The following is a 23,465-nucleotide window of genomic DNA, read 5'->3' on the forward strand; positions in this document are numbered from 1 at the left end:
GTGTTTTCTTGGTATCTCGCAAAAAGTTAAAAGCCCAATTCTCATTTCCACCAATACTGCACTATCCCTTTAATCAGATCTGTCCGGAAAACTATGGCAATAACGAAATTACAATTTCGGAAACAATAACTAGAAGTGACCCGTTATGACGATTTAATTCAAAGAAGAAATTTGAGCTTTCCGTGACTTTCTGAGTGTATTAGCAAAAACATGGTAGGAACCTGACTGTCTGTTTTTACTACTCCGAAACAATAATATAAGCATTAACTGAATTGTATACGGCGTTTATAAGCTCCTCTTCATGAGGACATAATTTCATCAGGAATCTAATTGCAGAAGTTTATTTTCATAGACATTGTTTTCATGACTCGTTTTGAGCTTTGATAGCACACCGTGTACAGTAACGTGTGTAGGATGCCAATTTAATATATTACTATGAAAATCACGGCGAATCTTTCAAATATGATAGAATTATCTAGCTATTCAAATAGTCAGTTTAACGAAATTATTGACCTGTAATAACCTGTGTTATTTCAAATACACTTTTGATAGCAAGATGAGAATTTTATTGATATCTTGAAAATGAATATTTTTTATTCTCACCATTTGATAGATTATGTCTCTTATTAGGTCATCGCAGCTAAAGTTAGCATAATTCAATTTCTTCAGAATAGTTAAAATGGAAGAAAACATGTGATCTATGGCTATAAAAATTTGGGATTAGGCTTAGAAGGAACTCGGAATGATCAGAGCCGGAACCTGTCGTCAAAACAATAAGTGCTGTAGAAATTGTGTATCAAAAAGCATTTACAAAGTGAATGGTATCCGGCTACTACTTTCAATACAGATCTCTTGATATCCCGATCGCCGCGTCGCATGGCTACTTTCTGTGTTCATAAGCACTAATGACGTGAAACACACATCCCATGAGCTGTGGTAAAGCTATAAGCCAAGACGGCGCTAGTCTCCACAGAGGAACCATGCGCAATCTATAATGTTCCTTCACCTGTAGAAGCCCCCATCTTCAAAGTAAGTTTGAAGTAAGTCAAAAGACGGGAATATATTTTGATGAATTAATACTGCTCTCACTTGCGCCTCCGCGACTGACAGACGGATATGTTTATTTTGTTATCTACTTCCTATATAACGTCTAATGTTGTAGTGCAAACAATATTAAGCTATTAGCCCGTCTCACAACGTGAATTCTTTAGCGGTGATGAAACAAACAGAAAAAAAAAATACTGAGGGAAAGTTAATTATTTGATTGATCAGTAGCATTTCTCAGGATGCATTTGTTGCAGCACACTTTGAAGATAGTCAGGCGGAGCAGTGGCTGTGCCAGGGCGTAGGCAACAGGATTGAGTGTGCTGTTACCGTAGGATATCCAACGCACTATATTTCGCAGTTCCGTAGAATACGGCAACCTGGTGATCAGCGAGGAATCGAAGGAGTAAAGGACCAATGTTAGAGTAGCCGGAAGCCATGTTAAGAAAAACGTTACCACGACAAAAGTCAGTGTGCGCATCGCCTTGTTTCCTTTCGACGTACTTGGTGCCTTGCTTATGTTCCGTTGATTAGACGTTACCCTAGAGTTTCCTGATACAGGTGTACGACCAAATGATGATGGTTCTTCTCGTTCCAGCAGTATAGTTGGAAAAATTGCTAACTCCTTTGACTGATTGGTAAAGACTTGTCGTTCACCTGACCCTTCTTGCAAATGCTTTTCAACATGACGCTCTGCTTCTTGTAACTCGCCCAGTTTACGCCTACCACTCACCTTTGATTCTTCGAAGTCGCTGCTAACGTTTGCAATCTTCTGAGACCTTCCACTCTTGGCAAGCGAATTCCCCGCCAGAGTACTTCTCGGAAACGACTCTTCGCTAGAATCCTTCTCACTGTGAAGGTATCTTCTGTCATCCCCCGATGTCAGATTGCCCGCCATCATCGTGCTGTAGTATATGCGAATACACAGCACAGTGACAGCCACAAATGGGATTATACTTCTCAAGATTACAACGACGACACTTGCAACAAAATTGGTTGCATAGTTCGGAAGGCACGAGCCAGATGCATCTCTACGTCCGGTTGGGCGAAGAAAGTCCCAGAGTGTTCCGATGCCCAGCCAGACAGCGAAAGGGAGGAGCCAGGTAAACATGTTTGCAATCATGGCTGATCGCTTATTCTTCATCTTGAAATGATGCAGAGGATACGACGTTGCTAGGTAACGATCGAAGCAGATGACGACGATTCCGAAGACGGACACGCCCTGCAGCGCGTGCTGGAGTCCAATGAAAACGTGACAGAAAGTTTGACCCAATACCCAGGTCCTGCCCAAGAGAAGAAACGTCGCGCGAATCGGCATGCACACTAAACCAACGAGGAAGTCGGCCACGGTCATGTTGATGATGTAGTAGTTGCTATACGTCCGCAGCTTCCTCTCTTCGTAGAACGCCAAGAGAATGACAAAATTCGAAACGATGGTCACCACCGTTAAGCATAGCACAGCAACCACCTGCCAGGTTACAGATGGGTATATCGTGGTCGCTACGAAAACCGTTTCGTCGGTGACATTGACAACGCCATTCATGGAGAGAGTGCTCATGACGATGATTCTTGCGATGGTTTCTAGGGAAACACGCAAAGAAAAATTAATAGTTCTATAGTTTTATTTCTTCAGGTGTTCTTAGCGACGAATCTATGATTTTCTGTGATTTTGGCTCCATCTGTATGAGAATAATTATGTTTATGAGAAATCAAAAAGTACCAAGAGTGATCAAAATATTATATTTAAATTTTTTAATGTAAAAATTGTAATTAATATTTTGGAAAGTGATTATTAGGAACGTACTCTACTATTTGGATTTGTTATTTTCCAAATAATTGTGATTAACAGGCCCTATTACAAACTTCACCGGCAGAACGCATAAAGTCCTGGTGGGCTGCGAAATTTACTGAAAAAAAGTCAGCTCGTCATTATGAAACTAATACATTTGAGTTTCGCTGCATATAAAAGATTTAATGGAACTTGTTGTATCACTTATTAACTCTGATGATGATAATAATGATAATAATTTATATGTTCAAAAAGCTTCCGTATTAGGTATAGCTGAATTAAGTTGGATTATTTAGTAGGCCGGTAATGAATGGTCCTAGTCTTCCAAAAACAACCTAGTCGCGACGAATGCATGTCGCAACTAATGCAACGGTGGTTATCTGTTTTGTATACATTATAGTTGCAATACATATGTTGTGCTTGTAGACAGATTACTAGCAATAAAATCAGTAATAACTGTTTAAATCCTGAAAAACAATTTAAAAAGTTAGTTAGAATCATTCACAACGCGCTAAAGAAGCACATTTTCATTCCAGAATTTTTACATCAAGGTGTAAAGTGGAAATGCTATCAGTTTATAACATAGATTCAATTTCCGTGTAGCAGTTATTGAAAGAAGCAAGTTGGGACTCTGACATGTCTGAGTCATTAGTTGTGATCTCGCAGTCATATGCGCTGGGCTGTAAGAGTCTTGGAATGTCGGTAAGATGCCTGAATGGCACAACGCTGTCGGATTCGGGTCGCTATATTTACCGATCTCGAAATGAAGTTCCTCGGTTCGAGCATTAATTAAATCAACACTAATTTCTTTGAAGATAATATAAAAAATGTAAAGACCAACAATTGCTTTGACAAAATTTTTAATTCGTCTAAAGAAGGATTCTGTAATTCTGACAGCGACATCAAAGAACGGAAAAAACATAATTCAGTTTTCATTTTTGGGCTTACTAAAGAAAAAAAAATGATGGGTAGCAAAGAAAGGAATGGAATGTGAAAGCCTAATGACGACCAGACTCATAACCAGTAGTCTATGTTACAAGAAACATATTATGTTGCAAAAAATAAACCATTATTTTGACGCTTGTATCATCTATGTATAATGTGTGGAAATGAAAACGATAAAGGAATGATTTGAAAAATGATCAACCCTAACAATCGTTGGTGAAAATATGGTGGTTTTTTCACAATAAGTCACAATATGGATTCAAAAGTAAAAGAATATCTGGCGGAATTGCTATAGCAATTGTGCCACATATTCCGTTGAAATTATCCCGTTATGGAAACTCAAGAGAGCAAAATTACACAGCGAAGTTTCGTTAGGACATACCAGTTTATCGAGGAGAAGCTGGGAGACAGAAGGTTATGACCAACATGACGAGTGGCGGAGATCCGAAATGAGATGTACTTGCGCGAAACCGAAGTTTTAGCTCAACAAAATACTCCAGCATCTCCAGTGAAAAAAAGAAGAACTTTAAGAAGAACAATATTTTTCAGTAGTGCGAGCTTCAACGTCACCTGTCATTGACATTTTGAAAAGTCATCTCCGCCGAGAGTATACCCTTAAAGGGATGGTATAGTTTTTGGTTGAGATGAGAATTCAGCTATTAACTTTTTGTGAGATTCTTAGAGACCCCTTTATGAAATGTTGAAAAGCATACAATTCTATACCAGGAATTCAAAATTTATTTGATGAAACGGCTGAGATATAAAAAAACAAACAAACAAAGCGAAACAAAGCAAATCTGATAAAAAGTGAGTCTCACTTTTTATGAGGATTACTTTGTTTTGGATATCTCAACCATTTTAACAGCAATTTTCTCAAGTAAACTTTGCAGTCATCTTAGAATTATATGCTCTTTCATATTTCATAAATAGTTTCTCATCTAAAAAAAAAATAATCATCAAAAAGTCTGAAAATTCAAGCTCCATTTCAACCGAAACTATACCTTTAATGGACATTCTTATGGAGTGTTTTTTTATCGTGGTATCTTAGCTGATTTGCTGATTACTTTGTCATGATACAAAATGATACAAGTCACTCTATGAAGCTGAATAACTTATCGATCTCAGAGTGACTCTACGATAGGGAAAGCTTGAGTAAAGTGGACTTGTGAAAAGCGTATTCAGAGTTCCTCTTTTGTTAAATAAACTGCGGGCTTTCACAAATATCGATCGTGTTCTAAAGGCCTTTCATGTGTAATTTAGCTTGATTTATTATTTTTTTTTTATTTTTACATTTAGAATGCTTTTATTGATGACAGGTTGCCTGACATTATTCTTTATTTTTGTGATATATGGATGTGACTTAGTACCTTTTGGAAACAAGCGCTTCGTCTATATACTTCGACCGGCTGCACTGTCAAGTTTCTTTCAAACCAGAAAGTGGAGAGTAGGCTGCAACTTGCTGCTTTGGAACATTAAAACTTGGCAAAATCAATAAATCAATAATGCACTTGCAGATCAAAATCACACTGTTAAATGAAAAAAAAAAATGAAGCAAAGGTCTTTACGGCTAGCACATTCAGTAGTGCACATACTAGGTCTACAGACGTGTCTAATCCGCACTCTCCATAGTAAGTTTTTGTAGTCATGGTAGTTGGTCATTTTTTTTTCTTTTAGCACGTACATTGTAAATGTTTTCATGTATGATTAACTCAGGTGCAAGCCATTTAAATGCGATGTATATTTTCTTTTTTACTTTACTTTCGTCTCGTTCAAGCAAGAAAACGACTTAGATATCACAGACCTTTGAATGCTGGACGATGTAAAATCGATTTAACAACGCAGTGACATGGTCCCCTATATCTGGAGTAGCCTCTTCAGTGTTGCCACTGCTCTGCCATGCAGAGGGCCCTGACATAACCATCACCCAATCGTTGCCAGGTACCTTTTTATACACCTGACATATGGGTGGTAGAAACACCTTGTCCAAGGATGTAAGCACTGGGCTGGAATTGAACTTCGGTCCTCCGATTCGCAGTCAGGAGTTTTATCCACAATGCCACAGTGCCCCCTGATCAAGACGATCAAAATGTGCTGCATGATTTCCTTTGCTCGTTTTATGACAATGAAGTAATGAATGTCAATAACATTACACTTAGGTACACTATCGTGGATCCTATTTTGATGATACCGCCTTTCTTCTATCCGTATGAAATGTTACCCCATTTTTTCAATATTCCTATATGAGTTTGTACACAATATTATTAATGAAGTCCTGGTTTTGGTCTATATTGCAAGGCAAGTACTCGTATCATGCCAAGGATACAACTGATGACATCGCTGCCTCATCCATCTTGTCATTTTCTTCTGTTTCTGAAGTACTTTCTTTTATTCATTTTGCAGATGATACCACTGTTATCTTTGCTCACAAAGATGCTGATATTTTAGTCCAAAGAGTTAATATTGAACTGTTAAAAGTTACTAATTGGGTCAGGGCTAACAAATTATCATTGAATGTTCAAAAAACAAAATATATGCTTTTCAGTAACATTGTCGATGTATTGAATTCTAATACAATTTTAGATGATTTTAACATAGAAAGTGTTTCAGCTTTTAAATTTCTTGGTATAATTGTTGACAATAAACTCTCTTGGAAAACACATATTGATTATATCTGCAAAATCATTTCACGTAATTTAAATTATAGGTATTTTAAATAGATTGAAATTTTATATTCCTCAAAAGTCATTACTTATGTTATACTCCACTTTGATATTGCCTTATTTGAATTATGGAATTCTAGCGTGGGGAAATACTCACCAGACCCTTTTGAATAGAGTGTTGTTACTGCAGAAAAAGGCCCTCCGTATTATTTGTCACTCTCCTACACGTTCACATACAAATTTACTGTTTGCGTCTAACAAGTTACTAAAAATAAATGAGTTGTTTTTATTCAACTTAGGTCAATTTATGTACATGTTTAACAACAGTTTACTTCCATCTATTTTTGATTCTATGTTCCTAAAAAAACCAAGCATTTCACTCCTACCCCACTCGACGGTCAAATGAATTCCGCTTACCTCTTTTCCGAACAATTTCAGGGAAAAATTATTTTACCTACACTGGTCCAAATTATTGGAATTCTCTAAACCACGATATAAAAATAGCTCTCTCTTTGTATTCATTTAAACGGAAACTAAAATCTTTTCTTTTGCAATTTTACAATGACATCTGTAATGAATCGGATTAGCTTTATAAATTCTTCATGCTGATACCCCCTTTGTATAATTCGCATAGTTTCTTTACATTGTCGCTCGCACTGGATGACCATCACCAAGTACGTGAATAAAGTTTTGGGTTAAATTAATTAGGATTTTCTTCGAGATCTGCTCTCTGTACGCTTATATTATGAGGGAGTTCTTTCCGTCTTGTCCCGTTTTTGTCTAAATTTTGTTTGCCATCGTCCAACCCCATGTATCGTTATCTCCGTTGTGCTAGTCTTGCTTCCTGTCGTAGCCTGTCTTTTGCCCTTAACTAGCCTCGTCGATGTCCCTTTGTCGCTTCATGTCTGTTTATATGTTAGTGCTGTCATTATGTGTGTTTTTTCCTTTTCTATCTGACTGTGTGGGCAGTGGCGTATCTAGGGGAAACGGCGCCCGGGGCAAGCGCGAAAATTGCGCCCCTAATTTCTGAAAAAAGTGTTCAACCCCAACCCCATCCCGGTAGGGACTTTAAACAAAGTCTACATGATATACTTTTTTTAAGCACTTAAAAGGGGTCTTTTGAGGGTGATTTAAATGTAGCGAATTTTGATAAATTTTGGCGAGCGAGCGCAGCGAGCGAGCCGAAAATTTTTGTATTTCAGCTTACAAAACATGGAATTCTTGCCATTTTTTGCTTATCAAATCTTAAATTCTAATCAAGATATACATAGTGACGGCCTTATAGATAACGATTTATACCAACAAACTGAGGACTTTAAAAAAATACTCTAAATTAGTGCGCGCGAGGGAGCCGAAATTTGTATATTTCTGCGTCATCATCACGTTTTGTTCTTATCTCTCTTTTGATAAATTTTGGCGAGCGAGCGCAGCGAGCGAGCCGAAAATTTTTGTATTTCAGCTTACAAAACATGGAATTCTTGTCATTTTTTGCTTATTAAATCTTACAATTCTAATCAAGATATGATATAGTGACGGCCTTATAGATAACGATTTATACCAACAAACTGAGGACTTTAAAAATATACTCTAAATTAGTGCGCGCGAGTGAGCCGAAATTTGTATATTTCTGCGTCATCATCACGTTTTGTTCTTATCTCTCTTTATATATATATATATATATATATATATATATATAAATTTTGGCGAGCGAGCGCAGCGAGCGAGCCGAAAATTTTTGTATTTCAGCTTACAAAACATGGAATTCTTGTCATTTTTTGCTTATTAAATCTTATACAATTCTAATCAAGATATAGTGACGACCTTATAGATAACGATTTATACCAACAAACTGAAGCCGAAATTTGTATATTTCCGCGTCATCATTACGTTTTGTTCTTATCTTTTTTGATTTGTTTTTTTTTTGCGCCCCCCCCCCCCCCGTATGTTCGCAACCGTTGGCGTCCTCTTTTGATCCAATCGGCGATCGCCTTCAGAACGAAAGAAATTGCAGCCGCTGCTCAGTGAAACATTGTGCCTGCTAGATATTAAATGACATGTGTGAGCACAATAGACATTGTCATTTTGTCCGCGTCATCGTCACGTTTTGTTCTTATCTTTTTCTTCCTTTTTTGATAAACTTTGGCGAGTGAGCGCAACGAGCGAGCAGAAAATTTTTATATTTCAGCTTACTAAACATGGAACTCTTGTCATTTTTTGCTCATTAAATCTTACAATTCTAATCAAGATATGATATAGTGACGGCCTTATAGATAACTATTTATACCAACAAACTGAGGACTTTAAAAAAATACTCTAAATTAGTGCGCGCGAGTGAGCCGAAATTTGTATATTTCTGCGTCATCATCACGTTTTGTTCTTATCTCTCTTTTGATAAATTTTGGCGAGCGAGCGCAGCGAGCGAGCCGAAAATTTTTATATTTCAGCTTACTAAACATGGAACTCTTGTCATTTTTTGCTCATTAAATCTTACAATTCTAATCAAGATATAATATAAGGACGGCCTTATAGATAACGATTTATACCACCAAACTGAGGACTTGAAAAAATACTCTAATAGTACGAGCGAGTGAGCCGAAATTTGTATATTTCCGCGTCATCATTGCGTTTTGTTCTTATCTTGTTTGATTTGGGGTTTTTTTGCGCCCCCCTCCCCCGTATGTTCGAGACCGTTGGCGCCTTTTGATCCAATTGGCGATCGCTTCAGAACGAAAGAAATTGCAGCCGCTGCTCAGTGAAACATTTTGCCTGCTAAATATTAAATAACATGTGTGAACACAATAGACATTGACATTTTGTCCACGTCGTCATCAAGTTTTGTTCTTACCTTCTTTTTTATATGATTTGGCGAGCGAGCGCAGCGAGCGTGCCGAAAATTTTTGTATTTCAGCTTACGGAACATGGAATTCTTGTGTGAACACAATAAACATTGTCATTTTGTCCACGTCATCATCATGTTTTGTCTTTATCTTGTTTGATTTGGTTTTCTGCCCCCCCCCCCCCCCCACCATTATCCCTCCCCCCCTTCCGGGCGAGTTTTTTTTTTTTTTCTTCTTCTTCTTCTTTTTTCTTTTCTTCTTCTTCTTCTTCGTTTTTTTTTCTTTTTTTTTCTTCTTTTCTTCGCTTTTTTTTTCGTTTTTTGCGCCCCTAAGGAGTGGCGCCCGGGGCACGTGCCCCCTTGCCCCCCCCCCCCCTAGATACGCCACTGTGTGTGGGCCTCCATTTCTATTTTCATTTTGTCTATTTCTATTTTTACTTTGTCAAATGTTTTATTTTTTTTCTATTTTCTTCTTTCTTTACTTTTTCTTTTTCTGCTGTTACAACTATTTCCTGCTGTTGTTGCTTCAGTCATTCTTGTTCTGTTCTGATGCCGATTGCTACCAATATCATCCACTGAATCTTTCTCTCCCGAGGGGCCCACACTCTACAAGCTCCGTCTTTTTAGTGGGTCCCTCCGTTTTTCGCCTTGTGTACGTTGATATTCCACTTTATTTCAATTTACTTCAGGCATTGCAATGTATCTTTACTGTAAGTATAATAAGGACTGCTTTACTTTGTTAAACTCACTTTGTTTGTTCTTTTATATGATTCCTGTCACTGAAGAAAGAGTGATGTATGCCATGTTATTTTTTATTGTCGAAAAACGGAATAAATTTGAATTTGAATTTGAATTTGAATCTTTTACATTTGTTTGCTACTTTCCAGTGTCTTGGAAAAACGTTTGGAGCTTTGAAAACGATGAAGAAATTTAGCAAAAAACAAAATAAAACAAAAAACATCAACTACACCAACAACGCGAGGAACTGTAATATTCCCTAATTTTCTTCATAGTTTAGCTCCGATTTTGTAAATACATCTACCATTGTTTTTTTCTGAGATTACATGAGAGCCAACTTTAACATATTGTGGAATTGGACTGTAAGATGTGTTTGTTTGTTTGTTTGTTTGTGTGTGTGTGTGTGTGTGTGTGTTTGCGTGTGTTTTCAGATGAACTTTCATTTTTATATCTATTCCTGCATTAAGTCCTTCCAAAATTATCGACAATATTAACATAAGTGAATATATATATATATATATATATATACATGTATATATATACATATATTTATAGTCTAGGTCCAAACATGTTGAGAATTCACGTATTGGCTCTAATATAACGATGAATCAAGAAATAAACTGGTAATGCATTTTTTTTTGCCAATAAAGAATTTTATTGAATTCATTTTATTGAATGCATTTTTATTGAATGCATTTCATTGAATGCATTTCATTGAATGAATTTTATTGAATGAATTTTATTGCATGTATTTTTTTTTCCGTGTCTCATAGCAACCATGTCTGTATATGAGTGCGCGCTCTACATGTTCAATCTATGTTTTGGTACCGTCATTGTGGAGACTCCTGAAGAAGGTGGAGGCCACCGAAAATTCGAGTCGAATAAACTCATTCTCTATTGGCCAAAAAATGCATTACCAGTTTATTTCTTTATTCTTCGTTATATATATATATATATATATATATATATATATATACATATGGCAATAACAATGTCACAACAGAGGAATGCATTAAATGCCAATCTTGATTTTAATTATATATATATATATATATATATATATATATATATATAAGATGAAGTGGGCTCGGCCTCGTAGGTGATGGGTGCTGCATTATTTTTGGTATAGTTGTGACGGAGGAATGACTGCTGGCAGACGTTGCAGTATGTTCACTTTGCTTTATATGTATATATATATATATATATATATATATATATATATATATATATACATATATACATATGTGTGTGTGTGTGTGTGTGTGTTTTGTAATCGAATGGGGCTTATTGCAATACAATTTCGTTGTCTTTGTAGGTTGACGTTAACTGCATATACATATATGCGAGCCAAGAGACCACCGCGGAGTGCTGTGAATGCTAGTTTGTCCTCATGAATAAAAGGCGTATATTTCGATCTCTTATTATTTCATATATACACACATAGACACACACATATTCTCTACATGTATCTATATTTATTATACATATACACGTTTCGTTGTATACGCACTTTTTTTCCATACTGCTTGGTTAAAAAAAGAAAAGAAAAAGAAAATGACCTTTGAATACTGATTTTGCGATATAGTTGAAAGTGATTACCCAATGATAGTAACGACATTTTTACAGCATAAGTTTCAGACAATGTTTGCCTTTTATTCAAATTCATGAAATTCTTCCGTCAAAAATGATTTCATTGCAATTAATTGACAAATAGCCCTACATCGACGTAAATCTTTCTGTAATGGCTACTACTAAAACACTGATAAATTTAGTGATTATTTACGTCGATGCGACCCCTATTCATCTTTTTTTCCTCTTATTTTTGTTTCTTATTTTGCTTACCATAGTAAGACTTCATAGCTGACACATCATTCATTACTTATATTGATAACCTGTATTTGCACTTTAACATTAGAAAGGAAAACTCTCATCGCCATTATAATGTTGATTATAGTGACATTTGCAACAAAGCTATGACGTCTATAAAACCTGAAAAAGTGAAGAGTTTGATTGGGTTAAACGCCATTTTTTAAAGGGATAGTACAGTATTGGTGGAGATGAGAATTGGGCTTTAAAGTTTTTGCAAGATACCAAGAAGACACTTATGAAATAGTACAGAGCATACCATTTTAAGAGGAATTCAAAGTTTATTTGATAAAAATCGGGTTTGGAATGACTGAAACATCCAAAAACAAAGTAAAATAAAGCGATCGTAATAAAGTGTGGGTCCCACACTTTATTACAATCGCTCTGTTTTGGATATCTCAGCCATTTCAAAATCAATTTTCATCAAATAAACGTTAAATTACTCATGGAATCACATGCTCTTTCATATTTCAAAGGTTTCTCATTATCTCACCTAAAATGTTAGAAACCTGAAATTATGTCTCAACCAAAACTATACGATCCCGTTAACATTTTTAAGATATGTCCATCCTCCGACAGCGCAAAAAATAGCTTTCAAAATCTCACTTGTTGCATAACAAGGAACATTCTTGGAGATATCATTGCAAAAATATCATCATAACATTTTCTTGTAATTTCCTGTTTTTTTCAATAGGTATGATCGCAAATAAATCAACTTGACAAGAATGAAATTACCTCCTTCTGCGATCAGCTGTTTAAATCATGACATGATATCCAACTCCAGTTTTGTCCATAATCCCCCAATAATGTCAAATATGAAAATGAACATAAAGACACATTCACTATAATCATCATATACGTACAACATACCCCGCATAAACTTTTTTTTTTTCACTATGCACTACTTTTTCATATTTTTTTCCCCATTCACAGAGTGGTGACTCAGGTTCCCTTTTAATTTGTCGTTTTGTATGAGAAGACTACTTCTGGGGTCATTTCCCTTGTCAAGCGTTCGCTTATGATAATCGTCTCCTGCAATTCTGTTATATTTAGCATGTTTAGAGTTGTTTATATTGTCTTTTGAACGGCAGGTTTGTACATGTTATTCTTCAGATCGCATGATTATGCATGAAAGAACATCTTATCGTCTTCGTTTTACACTCTCACGCAATATTGTATGTTTTTACTAATCTTCGCTCTTGTCATATTAAGCAATTAACAGGTCAAACAATCTCAACTCTAAGAAAAAACTTTTATTTCTGTAGACAGCCCTCCTCCTTGAAATACTCTTCCACTGAGGATCCGATCAGTAGAATCCAACGACACATCTAAAAAGGATTTTAAGTCATACATGTTCGCACATTGATTTAGTTAAGTATTTCTTTGATTATTTCATATTTAATTCTTTCTATCTCTCCCTTGTTCTTTCCACTTTCATGATAATGTACAACTGTATGTAATTCGCTATTATGTCATGTATGTCCCTCTTCGCCTTTAATAGGATAGTTCACTAGATCGATGTCGCATAACAAGTGCTGTTTATATTCATTATAATTTTGAGTACCTTACCTGTTTCAACAGACCGTTAGATCCCACCATTACTCGATAACGTTGTCTAATTGATTTTGTCTTAAATTCTATGTTTAAAAAAGTGCAGATGTAAAATCAATCAATAAATGATTTGATACACAAAATGTGAATGCGTCTAATTGTTTCTTATTTTTCACTATTTTTTTATAGACAATGTAAGTATCATCATAACGTTATTCATGGAAAGAAATAAGTTCTTTATCTCGAACTGAAACTACCTGTTGTTATCATTGGCCCCTGATCGAAAAGAAAGTCGATAAAATCTCCATACAACCCACTGCCTTAATATCATCGTTTGGGTGTCGATTTTAGTTACATTTTCTTAGACCGCGTAGACTCTTTCTTTTACCGTCTACTGTTTTTCAGACTATTGTCCTTTTACATTACACAGACAAACAAACACACACAAACACACTCACGCACACAAATATATATAAACATATATACATACACACACATAATGCCCATCACCCTGAAAACTATGCCGACATGGTTTTCATTTTCAGAATTATTGAAGGCAATGCTTCAAGAACGATACGTGTATAGGTTCCAAACAGCAATTTCATCAGAATCGGAAATGCGTCACACAAACCATCATACGTCACAAAAAGCTGTTGTTGCTTGGCAGATTGGCCACGGATCAATCGAGAGTACCCTGATTCGAGTCCCGGTTCGCGGTTGTGCCTCCATAGACAAAGCACTATATCCTCATTGTCTGATCCGTCAGAAGAAACCCGAAGACGTCGTTCCCGGTAATTCAATCTTTCCAAGAGGTTCAATAATCCGAAAATGGTATAAGGTGCGTTAGTCATGTTCGTTACTTGTTAGTCCGTAGTCCGATGCGTTAATCATCTTCGAAATTACGAATCTTACATTGTTTTCGGATTAACGAACATTCGGAATAAGGAACCTGTTTTTGTTCATTTTTGGACTTACAATCAGTCGGAACAATGAACCTTTGGAATAACAAACCTTAATTCTTTTTCTTTTTTGATTAATGAATCTTCGGAATAACGAACCCTTTGTTCAATTTCGCACTAACAAAGCTTCGAAATAGCCGACAGCGAACCTTCGAAATACCTAACTTTTTTTCATTTTCGAATTAACGAACCTTCGGAGTAACAACCTTTGTTTCATTTTCGAATTAGCGAACCTTCAGAATAACTAACCTTCGTACTAAAGATACCCTGGGATCAAAGAACCTTAGGAATAACAAACCTTCGGAATAAAAAACTCTCGGAATAACGAACTGTATGTATAAGCTTCGGTTTTGCCATTGCTTCCTTGCAAGCATTCCGTGCTTTTTTTTTGTATCAACGGTCATAAATGAAATCGATTCACTATTTACAAATTAAAATATCGAAGATAATTAATTTTCATCTGATATCTGTGTTTGAATTAGAAATATGACATAAATGGTCCATCACATTATGCTTTCCGTCAAGTGTACCACGTGTAACCTTTATCCCTGTACAGCAAAATTTAGAATGCAAAATTTGATATCTATCCTTTACGGCTATCTTTCGAGACAGTATGACGCCTGCATCATAAAACCTCCTTCTAAATCTAGAATCGGTTAAATATTGGAATAAATCTTCTATTTCTGTGTGGTATGCACAACCCTGAATGATCTTAAAGACATTACGAAAACATTGTCTTATACGATTAAGACAAAAGCGGATGTAACATAATATGAACAGTTATAATATTGTGTTCAATGCGAAAGATTACCTCCATGATAACGGATGATTTACTGTCCATGAATGTCAGTCATATTGACGTCTTCATCACTGTTTAGTTTCCAAATCTGCGTCAAATATATCAAAATATATTAAAATGATCCGATTAATCCTATCCCATCTATACACCTTTATATATAACCATGGATTATATACTTCTTTATTTTACGGTTTGGTCTGAATGATAACTTAAATAATAAATTTGGTTCGATTATTTCCAATTAACAATTTGAGCTAACGATCCATCACCTCGAGCACTTTCATATCCGCTGTGACACCTGGACTTTCATGGTTTGCCCTGCCCGCTGAATTCCTTGCGTAGGCTCATGATCACGGAATTGTAAATGTGCAGATCGATGTCAGGCGGTGGTGCGACATCGTCGCCATAGGCTAATCTTGGGTGTTGATAGGGCGTCAATTCGGGGACCTGTCTATGCGGAGTGTAGTCATGCTCCCTTGCGCCAGGAGATGAATCCAGCTGCGGAGGTCTCCCTTGTTTAACTTTGCAAGTTTCGACCAGCTTCTTGTGCAATATTATCACGCAAAAGGTAAACAAAAAGACGAGAATCGCACTGCCGATGACGATTCCGATGATGATGCCGATGGCAAGTCCAACAGGTGACTGTGTTTCCTCATTGCTGCGCAGAGTCGTCGTATAAAAATTCGTAGTAGTTGGAGATGGCGATGGTTCGGAAAATGGCGGCAATGAGCACCGGATTGGAGCGAGATTCGAAAGGATATCATTAAGTTGAATGTCAAATGTCCGATTCATCGGTAAGCCTTCTTCTGTCGGATATGTAAACGAACCATCAGAAAAATCGACATCATCACCGGCGTCAAGAAGTCTAACTCTCTGCGGATTCTCTGCACTGTGAAGACCTTCGACGCTACACCTCACGTTTATCTTTCGCTGCTTGTTGTTTGAGCGTTCAACCGAGGAACAAGTGCATCCAAAAACGCGAACGAGAAACGTTGTCGTCTTCGCGTACCCCTCGCCATCAGCAGCTATTGAACACGTATAATTGCTGGAGTCGCTGAAGGATATATTGGTGAAAGAAATGTGGAAGGAACCTGTTCCATTTTCATCTTCTTTATACATGGTCGTGGTATGGTTATTGAGTTCTTCCCGCGTCGGTATATTTTCAATTAATGTCGAATAAAAGGCGAAGTAGTCGGCATTGACGACCTCCTCTATGTTAACAGTTGAATGTCCTTTTTTGGACACTCGGAAACTGTCGGTTCCTCTATGGCCCTCGCATATCAACGTCAGATTATCTCCGACGTTGACAACTTTCCTGACAAAATCCTCTCCATTACAGAACACGAACTCCTCGAAAACAAGTGAAAACAACAAAGAACAGCAGATTTTAACTAGCAAACTGCAAATCATATCAGGGCACTTCATCCTACCATAGCAGCATCGACGACTTGCTCAAATCAAATCTGTAATGTTGAGTTTATAGTCGCGAAAAGAATTATTTTTTGACGTTGCATGTAACAACCCTAAGTTACATCGATATCAATAACTGTCTGATCAAAGGCATATCACAGAGGTGTATGTAGATCCACAACTGATGACAATTTTGCAATTGTGAGTACAACAAAATAATCCATTCTATTCCGATTTCGTTTCCATGTGTAGTGTAATTTCGATCGAACGTACCGACAGAAATCAGTCGAGATGTCGGTCGTGGGAAATTGCCATTCGTGCCCTTTCTCAAGTTCTTGGCGAATTGGTGTTATTTTTGAATGATCTCCCTGCAACTAAAGCACAATGTCCACTTCCCGTCTCACCATCACGCTGACTTCAAAACGTATCAGAAGTGATATACACGCACGGTAAACAGGACGTCAACTTCATGGGAATGACGACTGATGACGAAGACGAGAAGAGACCGCGGGAAGACTTTTGTTGAATGAGTAAAGATATAATTATGTTTCTGTTCTTTCCTTGCTGCTGTTGCATGCGTAAAAGTCTTGCACAAGAAAGATAAACTGTACGTCATCTTGACGCGTGTGGGGATTGATGATCGAAGGCGACAGGTACTGTCCGCTTAAGTACGATCTATTGTGCCCAACCGCGTCCAGTGTTTTTCAAGGAAATGACACGATACCAAATAGAACAGAAAGAATAAATACTCTCCAGGTTTCTGATTGCGTCACCTGATGTTTAAGAAAATAGAGCTGAAATGGATTCTTGACAAGTCCGCGGCTATCTCGTTTCAGACTAAGGCAATTTCGGCCCCTTGTGCTTGCTTTCAGAGGCAACAAAATGGATTTGTAACGTGCAGTTCACCGTGTACATACGGCTGTTGCTCCCCTTTGCTTTGGAATCCCATAAGATGAACACAAATAGACTTGGAAGGGATATTATCATTCCTTTTTGAGAACTTATTTTTATTGGATTCGATGTAGCCTTACACTTCTACATGGCACTTAGATACCTGATACCGCTGATAGTGTATTTGCATTACAAATTACAGAGCACAATACTTATTACTCGTGCAGGTACCGCGGTTGATTTACAGAAGCTAAAATGTCGTTTACATCACTTACTTTTGAGAAATTCGAGAAAAGTCGTTCAGTGATTATAGGTGTATAGTGTGAATCGTATACATATTTAAAACCCATAAATTCTTATAAACATGTGCCAAAATGGGAACAAAAAAGGGACAAGTTTTACCTCAAGTTAACTTCAAACGTCTAGCATTTCACTCTTCCAAGAATCCTCGAAGGATATACAAAGCTCAAAGGATATAGATAAAGTGCATACAGTTAAAAGCGGACCTCTTAACTTTAGGAACGTCGAGTATTGTAATATTATTATTCAAGGAAACTACTGATAATAGGTTTTTACTACATACGCAAGCAATCCAATATCTCTCACTGCTCATGCAGAGTTTAAGCATTATATATATACAATATATATATATATATATATATATATATATATATATATATATGTATACATATATATATATGTTTATGTGTGTGTGTGTGTGTGTGTGTGTGTATTATATATTTATATAAACTACAATCTGTGGTTTGACTTAAGCTACTGTTTATAAGAGTCATCTAAAGCTGTGTTACACATAGAGTTCGATATCATAATGATGATAATGATAATCGTGTTATAACAATTATTACTATAACATAGATGATTACAATAATAATACCGTAATACTGATAACCATTATAAACATGATAATAATGCAGACAATACCTGTGTGTCATGTCGGCAATCTTTGACTAAACAAGTTATCCTACTCTCTTATCTGAGTTGAATACGTTCTCAGAGAGTGCATATAAATTATCATACACTATATTTCTTTTGATCATTCTCGCATTGACACTTATAATACTCGGGTCTCCATGGTACCACTGGGTGTTAAAGAGACGTGAAAAATTGGCATGAACTTGATCCTAACATAAAGTACGTATTTTCAAAGACAGATTTGGGGACTAAACATTTCATTTAGAATAATAACTGCATTAAGTTACATACACTAAACTCACGGCTTATGCCAAATGGAACTACAGTACCTTTACACAAGCTAACTTATTAGCAGTCCATTGATTCTCATTCCCAATATTAAACAATTAAGATGCGTTCCTATAAAATACAATGTTATATGACATAATTATCATAATATCATTTTGACGTTTGAAATAATCCACTATGCATGTATTCTTTGGAAACGAAAGTAAAAGAAAATGAACAACATGATGAATAAATGAATGAATGAATGAATTAGTAAAAAATGGATAATAAGGAAAAATCAAGTGCAGCGTTATGATGATGATGATTCCAGAGGCATGTCCGCCTACTTCCACATGCAAAGGTAAACATGTACTCTCATGCTATACGCGAGTGTACCCTGTCCCTCCATTCTCCCGTTTCTTTTGACACGTGCAAGCCTGGTAAAAGTATTGTACCATCTCTCGATATGTGCACTGCGTAGAGAATAGGAAATCAACTCATGAGCATGTCTGTTTTGATATAGGTGCTTTCTGCTTGCTAATGTGTTCTCTGAACAACAGCTGTAATAACAACTATAATATGGACGGGATGAAAACAGAAAGATAAGCATTGTATATTCAAGTTGTTTTGATAGTTACACAAGTGATAATATTCTATTGTACATTGTATAATGGAATAACAATGTTTCACAACATGTTTTATCAAACAACGAATAAGAATGGGAGACGATCATTAAATAAATTCGTCACATTTCTTCTGTTGGTGTGCACAAGAAAATAATTACTCAAAAATATTTTTCTCAACAATAATTCAACAGTTGTATTCCCTTCCCTTTAACAGAACAAACATAATTAAAACATTCCAGCTTTTGAACAATCATTGTGAATTATTAATCTCTTCTTTAATTCATATAAAGTACGAATACTGTTCAGACTCTTTTGAAGCATTTGGTACCTCACCCTTTCTCTGCGCCAGAGACTCTGGACCATGTGGACGGTGTGAACAACTCTGCGTTTTTCCTTTGAGAACTTGCACTTGAAGGACACAAAGGGTTATAAAGTATGTCCCCCCCCCAAAAAAAAAAAAAAAAAATTACAATCGAATGTTCGCATTAATAACACCCAATATGATTAAACAGTCGAAATGCTACTGAAGGGTCTTAAAACATAACATCTTAGTTCTATTTTTGCAGAAAACCCCATTCAGTTTGGTTAAGCGGTCACAGAGAAATGTGGATTGTTGTAAAGCATGTCATGAGTCTGATGTTCTTGGAACTGCATATTAATGTGTGAACACAATACACAGAATTAAAAGGAAGATATTCCTGACATGCTATACAAAATTCCTCATTTCTCTTTGACCACTGAAGCAAATCGAATGGGGTTTTCTGTAAGATGTGGGCAATGAGTTATAGTTTCATACCTTGAAATTGTATGGATCGATTCACTATTTTTAAAGTTATCTTTGCGGAGGGTACGATTGTATTGTATCTTTTTTTTGGGGGGGGGGGATACGGTGCAGACAAATATATCCCTCTTCTGTAGGAAAATGTTTGAAATAATCACGACACCAGTCGTCCATATATCATATCATGTATATATATATATATATATATATATATATATATATATATATATATATATATATATATATATATATATATATATATATATATATATCTGTGAGATATATTTTTGTGAGAGTAAGATTGCACTGCATATAACACTAATACATAAAGGTCCTGTTTACATACCTTTGGGAGCAGTCATTTAAAAAATTTCAAGATATCACATTTGATGCATTATGTAGGTCTGTTGTATCACAAAACATCCTACCATATAAAATTTTCGCAATAGAGCCTAAAATATAAGGAGATATAATAGTATTTTTCTCAATAAACCATTACTGTAGACGGTTTAAACTGGGAACATTTTAGTCATAACTATTCTTCACATTTTGTGTATTTAACAATACTTGACATTTATGATACTGATTCAAATTTTTACAGTGGTTGTTTCTATCCCTAACTCATATTCAAGAACTTTCTAAAGTACTAATGTTGGGTTTTTGTTTCATCTACAAATGGTAAATTACATGTATGCCTTTAATTGTATTGGTTTATAAAGTCAACATAGTCGTACATTACACTTGCCTGGGTGAATATGCAACACATATGGATTGCTTGGATGTTTTGCTCATTTCATTATGATGTCTTGATAGCAAATTTTGACTCGATGACTCTTATTAATCTGGACTTCGTCATCTATACATACACGTTGTCTAACTAATCAAGGAAGATACTGCATTATAGGCCTAGTTGTGCTGTTTGCACGTCAAAGTTTCCCCAATTGCTGAATTCGTTGTATGAGATGACAAACGCCTTCTTGATATTTGCGTGCAGGTCGTCTGGTGCTGATGTGGCGCCGTCCCTTACGGCTCGTCTTTGCCAACTCATCGGGGGTCGCGATCGTTTCGTAGACGTGTCCGTGGTTGAACAGATTTGTTCTCCTTTGCGCCATCGGGTGATTCCGGCTCTACCATTTCCACCTCCGCATGTGCGTGGTGAGACACGGGATGTCTGCTTATAAGCACCCGAGCAAAGACCACGAGGAAGATCAGCACACTGGTGACGAGCACCCCTATCATGGCGCCGGTGGAGACGATTCCAATCGACGGGGATTCTTCATCGCTCAACACATCCTTTGTAGTCATGGTAGTAACTGGAAGTGACGAGGGTGCTGATGTGATCGGAAGAACACACCGGATTGGAGTGACATTTGAAAAGGGGACGAGTGTAATATCTAATGAGGGATACGTTGTAATGTCGTGTTCCATTGCATACGTAAAAGAGCCACCAGTCAATGTCATTTTGACTTCCGAATGAGTTTTACAAGGTCTAACTTCCCAATCATACTCTTCACTACGTAGACCCGTGATGTTACACCTCACGGTGTTGACTCTCGGGTTTTTGTGGCCTGAACTTGCATCAAAGAAACACGTGCATTCAAACACACGAACATGAAACGTTTTCGTCTTTGCATATCCCTCATTGCTATTCGATGATATTGAACATGTGTAGTTGTTGGAGTCGCTGTAGGAGATATTAGTGAAAGACAGGTGCAGGGAACCAGTTCCGTTCACATCTTCTACGTATGTGCTGATGGTGTGGTTATTCATCCTTTCTAGCTTCGGCAAATTTTCGTCTAACTTGGAGTAAAACGCGAAATAGTCGGCGTCTGCAGTATTATTCATTTCGTGGCCTGTTTTGGAAAAGCGATAGCTGTCAGATCCTTTATAGCCATTGCATTCTAGAGTCAAATTATCGCCCACATTAACAGGCATATTGATAAGGTCCTCTCCATAAGATATAGCACCGACTTTCGAGAACAACAGAGAAAACATTAGAAGAATTAGACGAGTAATATTCCAATTTAAATTGGACATGGCATTAAGAGATTCCATCTTGTCAGCAATGCACGTAGAAGTGATTTAAACAATCCAAAATCAGTGATGTCGAATCCTGTCACGATTTGAAGTATCCAGTGACGTAGTAAATGTAACATAAACACGATCCATCCACATCAACTGTCACGTCAGGTGACTTTAATGATCTGAGTTCAGAGCTTTGAGATTAACGATAAATCACTCTCCGGAAATATTGTGAATGCGACAAAACAAAAGTCCATCTGTGATTCATGATGTCGCGTCATATCGAACAAAAGGTGTATCGACAGAATACAGGTGAGATGCAGTTCACGATAATCAATGCCAACCAATGCTGTGTTCTCTAGTCATTGCTAGTCGCGCCTTTAAGAAAGTCACTTAACTTAAGTCTGCACTGCATCTTCTTGGTTACTGAAATACAGAACAGTTCTTTTTTTTCTGTCCTAAAGCATTACACGCACTGCTGTTATGTCAGTTCAAAGCGTAGATCGAATGCATCATTTATCATGTTTATAGACCCTTACCAAGATACTCTATAAACGATTAACATGACAAAAGGTTGATTAATGAGGATGACAGTACTGTACGTTCACGTAATAGGGCGATTGGTGAAGTCTGTGATGGTGAGTACTTTCATTTTCGCAGAGAACGTAAGTTTCTTAACATTTAATGAGATAATGACTTTTATGAAAAAAAAAAACCGACTTCGCCAGGTTTCATACTAAAGTATCATAATTCAGCAAGGCTGAAAGTAGAAACGGGTATTTTGAAGAGCAAGGATAATACTTCTTTCCAAAGGAGAGAGCAGTCTCGCCCACTTAAGTGTGGGAATGTTTTCAAAGGATGGCATACAGACTCACCCGGCGGGTTTCGCAATCTCCTACATGCTCCTTCATGAGCAATGACAGTTTTGTAAGTCGGATGTAACCATGGGAACCAGGAGTATTGCAGTGACTGTTTTATTAGTCCTTTATTACAGCTCTAGCCCTTGGGATTGCATGTACGAATACCCCATTATGATCATGGTACGGCTGTTTAAAGGAAACCACAACCCTCTTGAATACATTGTGGACTGAGTAAATTAAAGCACTATCAGTTTATAAACAACGCATCAGCGGAGTTTGAGGAAAATCGAGCAATTTGTTCAAACTAATGTTTCGGTGCATGCTGTCATCTCTGGATATATTGAAAAAAGATTGCTAAAGTTCATGATTGAGGTCATGGATTGACAACAATTGAAATATAAGGAAAACTCTACACAAGGACAACAATATTTCTCTCCCATACCCCATATAGTCCAGGCGCAGGGACCCAGAAAAAATGACTTCGTTCA

General features: G+C 36.7%; 1 protein-coding gene across 1 annotated transcript; it reads right to left on the minus strand.

Moving 5' to 3' along the window:
• Window positions 1–1,252: 1,252 nt before the first annotated feature.
• Window positions 1,253–2,602, minus strand: LOC139744413 (muscarinic acetylcholine receptor M1-like). The gene has a single exon (XM_071654852.1). The coding sequence runs from the start codon at window positions 2,600–2,602 to the stop codon at window positions 1,253–1,255; it is 1,350 nt and encodes a 449-aa protein (XP_071510953.1).
• Window positions 2,603–23,465: the final 20,863 nt, after the last annotated feature.

This window comes from Diadema antillarum, unplaced genomic scaffold (genome assembly GCF_040938485.1).
Source record: "Diadema antillarum isolate AM-2024a unplaced genomic scaffold, OU_Dant_1.0 seq00001171_RagTag, whole genome shotgun sequence".
NCBI classification, from domain to species: Eukaryota; Metazoa; Echinodermata; class Echinoidea; order Diadematoida; family Diadematidae; genus Diadema; species Diadema antillarum.

Bases quoted from the DNA above. Each gene is read 5' to 3' on its own strand.
- LOC139744413 (XM_071654852.1), bottom strand. From the start codon at position 2,602: ATGAGCACTCTCTCCATGAATGGCGTTGTCAATGTCACCGACGAAACG.